The sequence below is a fragment of the Dasypus novemcinctus genome, chromosome 9 (assembly GCF_030445035.2).
Source record: "Dasypus novemcinctus isolate mDasNov1 chromosome 9, mDasNov1.1.hap2, whole genome shotgun sequence".
In the NCBI taxonomy this organism is placed as follows: Eukaryota; Metazoa; Chordata; class Mammalia; order Cingulata; family Dasypodidae; genus Dasypus; species Dasypus novemcinctus.
The window spans coordinates 101,139,990-101,153,000 of NC_080681.1; the positions used below are offsets into that span (position 1 = coordinate 101,139,990).

At 43.2% G+C, this 13,011-nt stretch overlaps 1 protein-coding gene across 1 annotated transcript in view; it reads left to right on the forward strand.

Moving 5' to 3' along the window:
• The window catches only part of CSMD2 (CUB and Sushi multiple domains 2), a 671,930-nt gene that overhangs the window by 516,754 nt on the left and 142,165 nt on the right, over positions 1–13,011 (forward strand). Inside the window, exons 32-35 of the mRNA XM_058303940.2 lie at positions 617–730; positions 10,939–11,034; positions 12,202–12,405; positions 12,821–12,945. Of these exons, the coding sequence (XP_058159923.1) occupies positions 617–730; positions 10,939–11,034; positions 12,202–12,405; positions 12,821–12,945 (539 nt within the window). The remainder of the gene's footprint in view (positions 1–616; positions 731–10,938; positions 11,035–12,201; positions 12,406–12,820; positions 12,946–13,011) is intronic.

The following is a 13,011-nucleotide window of genomic DNA, read 5'->3' on the forward strand; positions in this document are numbered from 1 at the left end:
TGCACATGGCAAGCATGTCACTGGACACATAGCAGGTGCTTAATTAGCGTCATTTTCCCTCTTCCCTCTGGGCTTTGCCAGAGGGAAATGAGGTGGAGACCTTTTTCAGCGCCATATGTAGTCCCTCCCTCTAGCAGAGCAGGCTGCTACTCAGCCCCCTCAGCCCTCTTAACTGTGGGGGGGTCTTCTATCCAGGGGCTCCCCTACTCAGCTGGGTCTTTGAAGAGAAGGTAGGGCAAGTGCAGGTCCTGAAATCACATGGAAAAGGGGGGATACTGCCAAAAACCTTGCATGTCCTTGAGTAATTGCTGCAGTTGATCTCTGGGAGGAGGGGGGAGGCTTGCTTGGTGACACCTGTAGCAACCTAATAGTTCGGTGCAGTCTTCAATGTCATCTTGATCCATGTGGGATAAAGGCAGCCCAATCCTTCCCGGCTCCCCAAACCCCTGTCCCTGGGTCTCTGTAGAAAGGCTCAGCCAGTGGTTAGCCCCATGAATGTCCTCCAAGGTTTCCTTCATCCTGGCCTGGGGCCCGCAGATCACCACCCCACTCCTTGCCCCCAATGTGGTGGCCCAGTCATCCCCCCTGAGATCTCCATGCCATGTCTCCTCCACAGTGGTGTTTGGTCAGTTCGCCTTCTTCCATACGGCCCTCAACGACGTCGTGGAGGTGCATGACGGCCACAGCCAACAAGCTCGGCTCCTCAGCTCCCTGTCGGGCTCCCACACAGGTACCCGGGCTCTTGGCCCATGTTGGGGGTGGCAGTGGGCTGAGGGCTTTGCCAAAGGGAAAGAGGCCCTATAAACATCTCCTGGCTGCTGGTGGAACTACACAGATGTGTGCTTCTAACGCTGTGGTGCCAACTCCTGATAGCCCTTACAGCAAAGGGGCTTCCAAAGCCACCCTCAGCCCTGTGTCTGCACACCAAGTGGTGTAGCCTTCTCCTGTTTGTTTATATTAAGACCCAACACTCTCACTATAAACATATTACATTTTCAATGTAGAATACTTAGGGGCAAAACAAAAGAATTGCAAAAAGAATTAAAAGAAAAACCACCCACAATGATTAAGATTTAGTGCCTTTCCTTCCAGGTTTTGTATCTATTTAGAGTTCCATCATTTACATATCTTGTTGAACAAATTGTATGATTATTTTATTAACATATTCACTGTGAGCATTTCTCTGTCATTACTTTTCTTCAATATTAAGATTTTTAAATGTCACATAGTAGTCTATCATATAGTTGTTCAAAATGTATGTAATTATTTCCTAATTATTAAACAGTTAGATTATCTCTAATGAACAGTGATTTGATGTGTTATACATCTTTAAACACATCTCTGGCTGTTACCTTAGAATATATTTTTAGAAGTAGAATTTCCAGGTTAAAAGATATGTGATATTTTTAAAAAATTATTTCTTTTCTGTATGTGAGATTTTTAAGGTTTTTTATACAGATAGCCAGCTATCCACTATCTTGCCACTTTTTCACTAACAATGAGTAAGAGGACATGTTTTAGTCTCACAAAAACTAGGTAATTTCTTTAAAAACTTCATCAGTCTGGTAAATGAATATATCTCATTTTTTAATTTACCTTTTTTATTACCGTTTAGATTAACCTTTTGATAATATGCATATTGGCTCATTCATTTTTTTTATTTTTTTATTTTTTATTTTATTAAAGTTAATAGATTACCAGGAACATTATATTGAAAAACATAAAAAAACAAAAAACATGAGGTTCCCATATAACCCACTCCCCACCCCCGACCTTGTCATTTTTGTAAACTGTATTTTTTTGAAGATATATACATCACAAAAAAATTATATTAAAAAATATAAAGGGGAAGCAGACTTGGCCCAATGGATAGGGCATCCGCCTACCACATGGGAGGTCTGTGGTTCAAACCCCAGGCCTCCTTGACCCATGTGGAGCTGGCCCATGCACAGTGCTGATGCGCGCAAGGAGTGCCCTGCCACGCAGGGGTGTCCCCCATGTAGGGAAGCCCCACACACAAGGAGCACGCCCCGTAAGGAGAGCCACCCAGCGCGAAAGAAAGTGCAGCCTCCCCAAGAATGGCACCGCCCACACAGAGAGCTGACACAACAAGATGACGCAACAAAAAGAAACAGATTCCCTGTGCTGCTGATAAGGATAGAAGTCATCACAGAAGAACACACAGTGAATGGACACAGAGAGCAGACAACTGTGGGGAAGGGGGGGAGAAATAAATAAATAAATAAATCTTTAAAATAAATAAATATATATATATATATATATATATATATATATATATATATAAGAGGTTTCCGTATAACCCACACCACATCCCACCCACTCCTCCCACATCAACAACCTCTTTCATCATTGTGGCATATTCATTGCATTTGGTGAATACATTTTGGAGCACTGCTGCACCACATGGATTATAGTTTACAGTATAGTTTACACTCTCCCCCAGTACATTCAGTGGGTTATGGCAGGATATATAATGTCCAGCATGCATCCCTGCAATATCATTTAGGACAACCCATCCCGAAAATGTCCCCACGTCACATCTCTTCTTCCCTCTCCCTGCCCTCAGCAACTACCATGGCCACTTTTTCCACATCAATGCTACAATTTCTTCCATTACTAGTCACAATAATTCTATAGTAAAATACTCATAAGTCCACTCTAATCCATATTTTATTCCTCCATCCTCTGGATCCTGGGATGGTGATGTCCACTCCATCTCTGTATCGAGAGGAGAATTAGATCGCACATGGTCGATGGATGCAATTCTCCTGCTTGCAGTTGTAGGCACTCTCAGTTCCCTGGTGTGGTGATTGACCATCTTCACCTCCCTGTTAGCTGACCTGGGTAAGCTCCAAACCAGAGAGTAAGAGTCGCAACTCTGCTGAGGCTCAGGGACCAGCTGAGGCTCAGGGACCAGCTGGCATATGGCCAGTCCAGAGATAGAAGTCTCCTGAGTATGCACCAACCCCAGTGCAAACCACAGGTTCAATAAAAGTGACAGAAGAAGCATGTGTAGAAAGGTCACATCTGAGTCCAATGCCATCACACTCAGGAACACAAATTCCAAAGTAGGGCCCACTGACAAGGCACTGAACTTCAGAGCCATCTTCCATGACCATATAACCTGGGTGTCTCCATAGCCCTCAGGAGCACCAGTACCTGGGGTTGTATCTACTTTAGATCCTGCTGAGGTGTGCGTAAGCGTGACCCCTCTGATGACCTCCCAACTCTTTTCTGAGGACTCTTAGCCATATAACTTCATTTGTCTTTCCCATTTCCCCCTTTTATTCAAGGTCTTTTTCTAGTTGCATTTCCAGCTGGTGATTGGTAGTAATCTCTCGGTGCCAGGGAGATTCATCCCCGGGAGTCATGTCCCACACTGAGGGGAAAGTAATGCATTTACATGCTGAGTTTGGCTTAAAGAGTGGACACATTTGAGCAATATGGAGGCTCTTAGGAGGTATCTCTTAAGCAGCTCTAGGCCTAGTTGAAATTTCCAGCACGGCAGGCTCATAAGCATAGTCATCAGCATCAAGGGCTCATCATTGGACCATCCTTCTTCACTGGTCTTTGCCCTTGCCCTTGGGGGATTGTTGCTATTCCATTGGGGAATGTGACAGAGCTCCCCTGGTTAGAAACTCGGCACTCCCTCAGTTCTTGCCTGTAACTCTAACTACTGTGAAAACACCCAACGAATATCCAAACATTTTTATATGCCCTGGAGAACTCCCTCCCAACCATGTGTCCCCCATCAAGAGCACCCCACACCAGTGTTCCTCCCCTGACATAGTTGAACTCCTCTGTGGTCCAAAACTTCTTCAAAAATGAAGCCTAATATATTGCCAAATTTAATTAGTAGAAAAGTGAAATAGTAATGGTAGGTTTAAAGGTTAGAAATAGAATACTACTAGTTTAGAAAAACTAAAATAAAAAATAAATTGGGGTATTAAAAAATGAAAAGTGCCATAAAACTTTGTTTTTCATGTTTTGCTTTTCATCACTTTGATAGATGTTGCCCTGTACGTTCAGTGGCAAGGCAATTTCTTTCATTCCTTCCTCAGTGTCTACATCCTTTTTTTTTTTATTTTAAATTTTTGTCTTCAAAAAAGTTTTAGATCACAGTAAAGTCACATATACAATATAGGGGACTCCCATATATCCAACATCAAACCCTTTTCCCCCTCCCCCAGCAATGATCTTTTTACATGTTCATGTTATATTTGCTGTAGCTGATGTACAGATATTGAAACAAAGCTACCAAACATGGTTCCATTTGGTTTACATTATGGTTTATATTTGTGAATGTATTTGGGATTTGGGGTAGATTTTTCTGTTAGAACATATTCTCTTATTTATTTAGTAGAACTCCATATTATTATTATTATTATTATTATTATTATTATTATTTTGATATGAAAACTGTGACCATATTATATGCTATTAAAAATGTTTCCCTCCAGTTTGTCATTCACCATTGAATTTTCTTCAGGGTGCATTTTAATGTCAGAAATTTTAATTTCCTATGAAAACAAATCTATCAATATTTTCTTAACAGGTTTTTTCTTTGCTTTTATACTGATCAAATAAATATTTATATGTGATTTTTTTCACTTCATTTAGTTTCATTATTTTGCTCTGTTACCTCTGAGATTTATTCTGATTTATTATTTGATATAGGGAATCTAGCCATAGTCTTTCAAATGTAGTTAATCAGTTAGCCTAACACTGATACTATATATATATATATATATATATTTTTAAAGATTTATTTATTTATTTAAATCCCCCCCTCCCCCGGTTGTCTGTTCTGTGTCTATTTGCTGCGTCTTGTTTTCTTTGTCCGTTTCTGTTGTAGTCAGCTGCAGGGCACGGGAAGTGTGGGCGGCGCCATTCCTGGGCAGGCTGCAGTTTCTTTGCGCTGGGTGCACTCCTTGCACATGGGGCTCCCCTACGTGGGGACACCCCTGCGTGGCAGGGCACTCCTTGCGTATCAGCACTGCACGTGGGCCAGCTCCACACGGGTCAAGGAGGCCCGGGGTTTGAACCGCGGACCTCCCATGTGGTAGACGGACGCCGTAACCACTGGGCCAAGTCCGTTTCCCTAAAACTGATACAAAATGCCAGTTTTACATATACTAAATTTTTATGAAGTTTTACATCTGTTTTTAGACTTTTATACATTTCCTCTATGTGTCTATTTATTCTTGTAGCAGTAACACGAAGCTTTAATTATTGGAACATTAAAATAGTTTTTAATGTTATAATGATTTTTAATATATGCTAGTAAAAGTCCCTATTGTCATTCTTTGTTTTGAATTTTTATTGGCTATTCTGCATACTTTTGCCTCTATATAAAGATCAGAATTATTTTTGTCAAGTTAAAAAATTTTGCTGAATTTTGACTGGAATTTCATTAGACAAAGTTAATTTGGGGAGAACTCACAAAATTACAAATATTCTTTACAGTATACCAATATTACCTTTCTTCCAATCTAGGAACATTTATTTAAACCTTTTGTAACCCTTGTTATGGTATTATATTTTTATTTGGGCAGTATTCATTTTTGGTAAAATGTATTCCTAGATATTTCACAGTGATTTTTGTTGCTACTGTAAAGGGGCCCTTTATTCTATTATATATACATATTTTTTTAAAGATTTATTTATTTATTTAATTCCCCCCCCCCCCTCCCCTGGTTGTCTATTCTTGGTGTCTATTTGCTGCATCTTGTTTCTTTGTCCACTTCTGTTGTCGTCAGCGGCACGGGAAGTGTGGGCGGCGCCATTCCTGGGCAGGCTGCTCTTTCTTTTCACGCTGGGCGGCTCTCCTCACGGGCGCACTCCTTGTGCGTGGGGCTCCCCACACGGGGGACACCCTTGCGTGGCACGGCATTCCTTGTGCGCATCAGCACTGCACATGGCCAGCTCCACACGGTCAAGGAGGCCCGGAGTTTGAACCGCGGACCTCCCATATGGTAGACGGACGCCCTAACCACTGGGCCAAAGTCCGTTTCCCTATTATATTTTTTAACTGATCTTTGCTAGTGAAGTACGTAGAAGACTGGCATTTTTGGTGTGTTCATTTTGTAAAGTCATTGAACTCTCATATAGTGCTAACACTGCCAACTGTTTCTCCTGCGTCCTCCAGACAGAAGCAGTATCATCTGCAAATCAATTTGTCTCATGATTTTCTTTCCTCCTTTTCAGTAGTTTTTCTTCAGATTTCACTCCATAGTTGATCTATTCAGGTATATTAAATTAATATCAATTTGATCATTTATATTTCAGTAAAAAATCCATTTTGTAATTTTTTTCAATTTAGCAGCATAACTTATAAAACATTCAAGGAAAATGTTTAATCTCCTTTGTGTTAGTGGTTATAGACCCTGCATTTATAATGCTGTATTCCTATTTCTACTTTTTTTCTCAGTTAGCTCTGTCAGAGGTTGTTGTTGTAGGTTGTTTGTTCGTTTCATTTTCATTGGTCTTATTTATCAATTCTTCTGTAATCTTTGTTATTGTTGCTGTTTTCTAATTAATTCCTGCTTTTATTTTTATAATCTCTCTCCCCTTTTTTTCTTCAGATTATTTTGTGCTTCTTGTTCTAACTTCTTGAATTGAGAGCTTTATTCATTATTTTCCCTGTGACATAAAAAACATGTTTATTACGACATAGTCACCTTTGAGCATAATTTTTATTTTATGCCATAAATGTTGATACATACTGTTTTTGTCATCATCCCTTTCTAAATAGTCTATGAGAGTGTCGTTTTGCTCTTTGTCGCCCGAGATCTATTTAAGAATGTCGCTTTCCTCCAAGAACTTGGATTTTGTTCTTTTTGTCCTTTAAACTCTTTCTTCATTTTTTATTATCTTTATTTAAAGATACATAGATCACACAAAATGTTACATTAAAAATATATAAGAGGTTCCCATATACTCCACTCCCCACACCCCCCACTCCTCCCACATCAACAACTTCTGTCATTGGAGTCGGTACATTCATTGCATTTGATGAGTACATATTGGAGCATTGCATTATAGTTGCATTATATTGGAGCATGGATTATAGTTCATGTTGTAGTTTACACTCTCTCCCAGTCCATTCAGTGGGTTATGGCAGGATATATAATGTCCTGCAACTGTCCCTGCGATATCATTCAGGACAACTCTAAGTCCTGAAAATGCCCCAGTATCACACCTCTTTTTCCCTTTCCCTGCCCTCAGCAACTCCCGTGGCCACTGTCTCCACATCAATGATATAATTTCTTCCATTGCTAGAGTCACAATAGTTCCATAGTAGAATACCAGTAAGTCCACTCTAATACACATTTTATTCCTCCATCCTGAGGACCCTGGGATGATGATATCCACTCCACCTCTAAATTGCGAGGGCCTTTAGATCCCACATGGCTGATGGATGGAATTCTTCTGCTTACAGCTGTAGACTCTCTTGGGTTTAAACTTTTTTTGTTAATTTCTTTTTTTATTGCCATGTGGTTTGAGAATGTGGCCTGTACCATTTCTACTTTGGGGAATAAATCTGAAAAATACATTATTAATTTTTAATTCCCTAAGTTTTAAGATGAATGTGTGTTCTCTGTTGGGTCAAGAGTCGATGCAGACTAGAGATGACGAGGTGGCGTTCTGGAGTCAGACTGGTCTCTAATCCTACTTGCATGCTGACTGTCTTAAAGCACACAGCTTAACCTCTCTGAGCTTCACTTTTCTTGTTGGTAAAATGTAGAGAATAAAAGTTCTATCTCTTACAGTTATTGTTAAGATTAAATGAACTTTGTAATAAGCATTAAATAAGTCTTACTCAATTTCATTATTCAAATCCTTTATACCAGTGATTCTCAACCAAATTATTTTTATACCAGCCACCCCCACACATCTCCTGGGATAAGATGCCTTTCAAAATCTCTTTATTCATAGATAAATAAAGATAGATGACAGATTGAAGTAGAAATAAGCATAGATATAGAAATGAAGGGATAGGTACAGGAGAGAGAGAGAGAAGTATACATACATCTAGAGATCTAGATATGGATCTAGGTACAGGCATAGATATAATGTATAGGCATAGGATGTATCAATATGGAGATGAGGATGGAGACAGAGACATACACTCAGGTAGCTTGGTATTCCTTTTGGGAGGAGAACAATGATAATTAGCCACTAGTGCTGATGGGAGTGAACTGTGTCCTTGTCTCTAAAGTGTGCTGGGGGATGCGGTTTGAGGACTACTCTTCAACAGTCATTTAGTTTTTCTCTTTGATTGGCCAGTGATTGAAAATGTTGTGTTAAAATATCTCCCACTACAATTGTGGTATTTTGTTGTCTTTTTATGTTTCTAACAGTTTATAAATTTATGTTGCCTTGTATGTCTCTACTCATCCTCTTCTTAAAAGAGTCTCTGTCTTCTAAGGGGAAATATAACATTTATTTTCTGAGTGAAATATTGGGTCTAATATCTACATCGTATTTTGTCCTTTCTGGACTTTTGTTTGTTTTGTTTTGTTCTCCTTCCTTGCTTTTCTACCCCTACCTGTCCCATCTCCAAGTCCCAAGTTTTGGTTGATATATTTTGACTTGTATATTAATATTATCATTGGTTATTTTAACATTATGGACTTCTACCCTGAGAGTAAGTTTTTGCACTGGCATTTACTTTCTTTTACCTCATTAGCACTTTCCTGGTTGCATTTATCCTTGCCAGTTCTTGATTTCCCTATTTTAAGTTCCGTTTTCCAGTAAAGTTCATAACTACAGAAATTACTTGTCACCTTGCATGTATGAGAATGCATTTCTTTTGACATATCATATAAATGACAGCGAGTTGCAAATCAAATCGCGGGTCACAAGCTTTTTCTTTCAAAACTCTGCAGCAGTTGTTCCGTTCTATTTCAAAATTTAATATTTCAGAAAAGATGGAGTACAACATGGTTCTTTGTCCTTGTAGATGCCCCATGCTCTTCTGTCTACCTGCGTTTTTTTCTCTATTCCTATTATTAAAGAGCCCACTAGGATGTGTTCTGGCAGAGGTCTCTTTTCATTAGTTAGATCTGACACTTAGCAAAACTACTTCAGTCTCAACCTCAAGTCTTTCTTAAATTATTTTTTCTCCTTTAGTTTCTCTGTCTTCTCTCTGGAATTCTTGATATATGTGTATTGAATTTTTAAAATCTCTCTTTTGTGTCACTTGTTTCTCTCATTTTTTAATCTCTTTATCTTTTTCCTGTGAAATCTGGGAGAATTTCCCAAATTTTTCTCGATTTTGCTTTTCAGTTTTTATAGGATCCAACTGCTGTGCACTTGTGTTTCTCATCAACCCTTACTGATCTCAGATCCTTCCTTTGGCATATCTTTCTCCTCTGATTTTCACAAATACAGTCCTAGATTTAATCTTGTGATAGCCACGATTGAAAATCTTCCAAGAATTTTGCTTGTTCCTTGTAGTTCACAGGAAAAATAATATTTACTTTGACTTTTCAGACAGCTCTCTTCCTTTAAAACTTTGGAATCTTTCCTTATGTCCATTGATTTTACTGTGTTTTTACCATGGAGAGAAAGGCCTGCACTCATCCAGGATTGGATGCTGGAAGGGGTTCTGTGAGAGATTGCAGGGTCCTTGTCCAGATCCAGCAGGCCAGATGCGGGGAGAATGGAAAGTTAAGTTTTGCTCTGCTCACATCCCTTGGAACTTAGAGGAGGAGGTAGAGATGGAGGTGATACAGGAGGAAAGCTTTGTCTTTCTGAGTTTCATTTTTTGTTTGCTTTGGCAGCCAGATGTTAGCTGGGGCAATGACCCTTAGGCAGACTCAGCCATCTGGGTCAAGCATAAATCTAAGTGGGCCATTCCCCATAACCATTAGCATCACTTGGGCTTCCTGGATGCACTGCTGGGGCCCAGATGTGCCTCCCACTGTCTTGTTGACTGGTCCTGGCCCAGCCCTCACTGCAGTGGAGATGTAGCCTGGCTGCCTGTAACCCCTTCTTCCCGTCAGATGGTGGAATCAGCAGCTGCTCTCCAAGACTAAAGCTGTGGAGGGGCAGCATGCAAAGTGGCCATGCCACCGTCTACCACCCCGTGTTCCCAGGGCCCCCACAGGAAGATAATGACAAACAAGACTATGATTCATGGATACAGGTTCATTTGGTGCTGTCTTTACTCTCATCCCATTGGTGCCACACCAAGCAGAAGATACATCTTTATCTTCTAATGTAAAGGCTTCAGTCTCCCCCAGTTTCCAGTGCCAATGCAGGTTTTCACCAATTTACATGGTATTAGTTGAGTGATAACACATCTTGGTTTGCCTGGTTCGGTCCCAGTTTATACTTCCTTGCCCCAGCATGATAATTAATAGCACTCTCTTTCACGCTCAGAAGTCTCCTAGTAGAGCAATAAATTATACGATCACTCTGGTTATCGACCTTCTCACTGGGCATCTGGGAAAGGCCAGTGACTCCCAGATCATCATGCTCCTTCCCAGAAGCTGTCCCATTTTTTTTCCCATCAGATTGATGTGAATTTTCTGAGTAAACCACCAGTCAGTTTGATAATGGCTTTTCTCCCCATTCCCATGAGCCAATACATCTTTGGGAGCTTTCTCTTTTCCAGGCAGGTCATTCAGTTTTCCTGAACCTCTCCTTCTTGGTCTTTTAAATGGGGTACTGGCCTCTGTCCTGCCAACCTCTCACTGACATGGGCCAAGTAATGACCATGGATGTGAAAACCCCCTGTGAACCACAAAGCACAGTAAAAATGTGAGGTTTTATTTCAAGAGTAAATAAAGAATGTGGAAGGAATTGCTGTGTGGGTTATTGGCAGCCCTTCCTGGCCTAGATTTTATCTCCTGGGCCTCACTTTTGGACTCACTCTCTTCCTCTCCTCCTCGCCCCTTACTTTGGCAGGAGAATCACTGCCCTTGGCTACCTCCAATCAAGTTCTCATTAAGTTCAGTGCCAAAGGCCAATCCCCAGCCAGAGGTTTCCACTTTGTCTACCAAGGTATGTGGAACGTGGATGTGGGTGGTGCAAAGACAGTGTCTGTTCTTCAATGATTCAGTGACCCAGGGAACAGTGAGCTTTGACCCTTAGTCTGAGTCTCATTCTTAGGGCAGTTACTTGTTTCTGGGGTACTACCCTGAAATTCAGTTGAATTTTATATATTCGTTTACTTAGCAGACATTTCTTGGGGCAAACTCTATGTTAGACAAGGAGAGAAATCAAACACAGGAAGCTAATCCCCCAGTCAATTGTCTGGTACAGACCAGATGGCACTGGGAAAACCAGCCCAGGCCTCTTACCTATACCAGAATCTCTCCCATGGAACTTGGTTTTATCTGCAGTGCCCAGTAGAGGTGAGGGGAAAACACGGGCTCTGAAGTGAGTTGGACATAAATTTGAATCCCATCTACACCACTTTCCAGCTCCACCTCTTGGAGCCCCAGTCTTCTCACCTGTAAAATGAAGATGATAATAATACTTACCTCACAGGGTCACAGGTAGGATTAAGAGAGAGCTCACAGTGTAGCTGACCCAAAGCAGATCATCAGTGTTAGTTTGTTTCCTGCCTGGCCCTGAATGGCAAAGGTTTGCAGCACCCTGACTTGCACCTGAAGGCCGCGTACCCCTTTCCCCAGGAGACTGGCCACCAGTCCAGGTCCCAGGTTCTAGGCCTGGGTGAGCTGCATTTCCCCGTGTGGCCTAATCCTGCCCCAGAAGGTGCCAGCGAGGCCTGGGTTAGGGGGTCCTACCGGCATTGTGGAAACGGGGAGAGGAGGTTCACGTCATGGAGAGTGGGGCAGGATCTGAAGGGCTTCTGGGGAAAAGAGGCCAAAGGCAGAGGGAAGGACTCTGAGAGTGGAGGAGGAAGGGGCCGTTCTCCCTCTTAGCAGACGTGGAACCCTGATGAGCAAAAACAAAGAACAAAATTGGGTCTGACATCTGGGCCCGGTAGGCTTGTACTGCTTCCGTGGTTTCCAGAAGCTCTGGTGCAGCACTGATTGTCTAACCAGAGTTCAGTCAAAAGGCACCATTCTAGAGAGTCCCCAAGCATCCTCTAAGCAAAGGGGCTCAGAGCCCCTCCGTGGTCCCGCCCAGAAGGGCTTCATTCCAGTCCTGGGCCAGTTCCCAGGGGGTGAAGCCTGCCCCTCATGCCCCTTTCCCCTGCAGCGGTGCCCCGAACCAGCGCCACGCAGTGCAGCTCTGTGCCGGAACCACGCTATGGCAAGAGGCTGGGCAGTGACTTCTCGGTGGGAGCCGTCGTCCGCTTTGAATGCAACTCCGGCTATGCCCTGCAGGGGTCCCCCGAAATTGAGTGCCTCCCCGTTCCCGGGGCCTTGGCCCAGTGGAACGTCTCCGCGCCATCGTGTGTGGGTGAGTGCTTGGCCAGCCAGGACGCGGGGCGGCGGGCGGCACACGGTCATTCCTCTCTGGAGAGGCAGCAAGCCCCGGCAGGTGCCCCAAGCCACAGGGAGCCCTTCCCCGCTAGCGTCGACTAATCAGGCTTCCTCTCAGGCCGGGTCCCACAGGGCGTGTGTGGAGGAGAGCAAGGAGGAGGCCGGGCATTGGGGACGGGAGGCTCCGAGTGTGGAGGGAAGTCCCAGGGTCCAGTCCCTGCGGGAGGCTGTGTGGGAGAAGGCATGGGAGGACGCGAAGGCCAGAGGGTGAAGCCAGCATAGGAAGAGTCACGAGGGGAGCCCGGGGGCCCTGACGGAAGAGCCCACTTGGGACGAACATGGGAGCACCCCAAGGCAACGGGGGGAGCCCTGACAGCGCCACTCCCCCCCAGTGCCGTGCGGAGGCAACCTCACGGAGCGCAGGGGCACCATCCTGTCCCCCGGCTTCCCAGAGCCCTACCTGAACAGCCTCAACTGCGTGTGGAAGATCGTGGTGCCCGAAGGTGCCGGCATCCAGGTAGGGGCCACACGGGTGCCAGACACCACCAAGGCCTGGATTAGGGGAGCAGGGAAGAGACCTGTC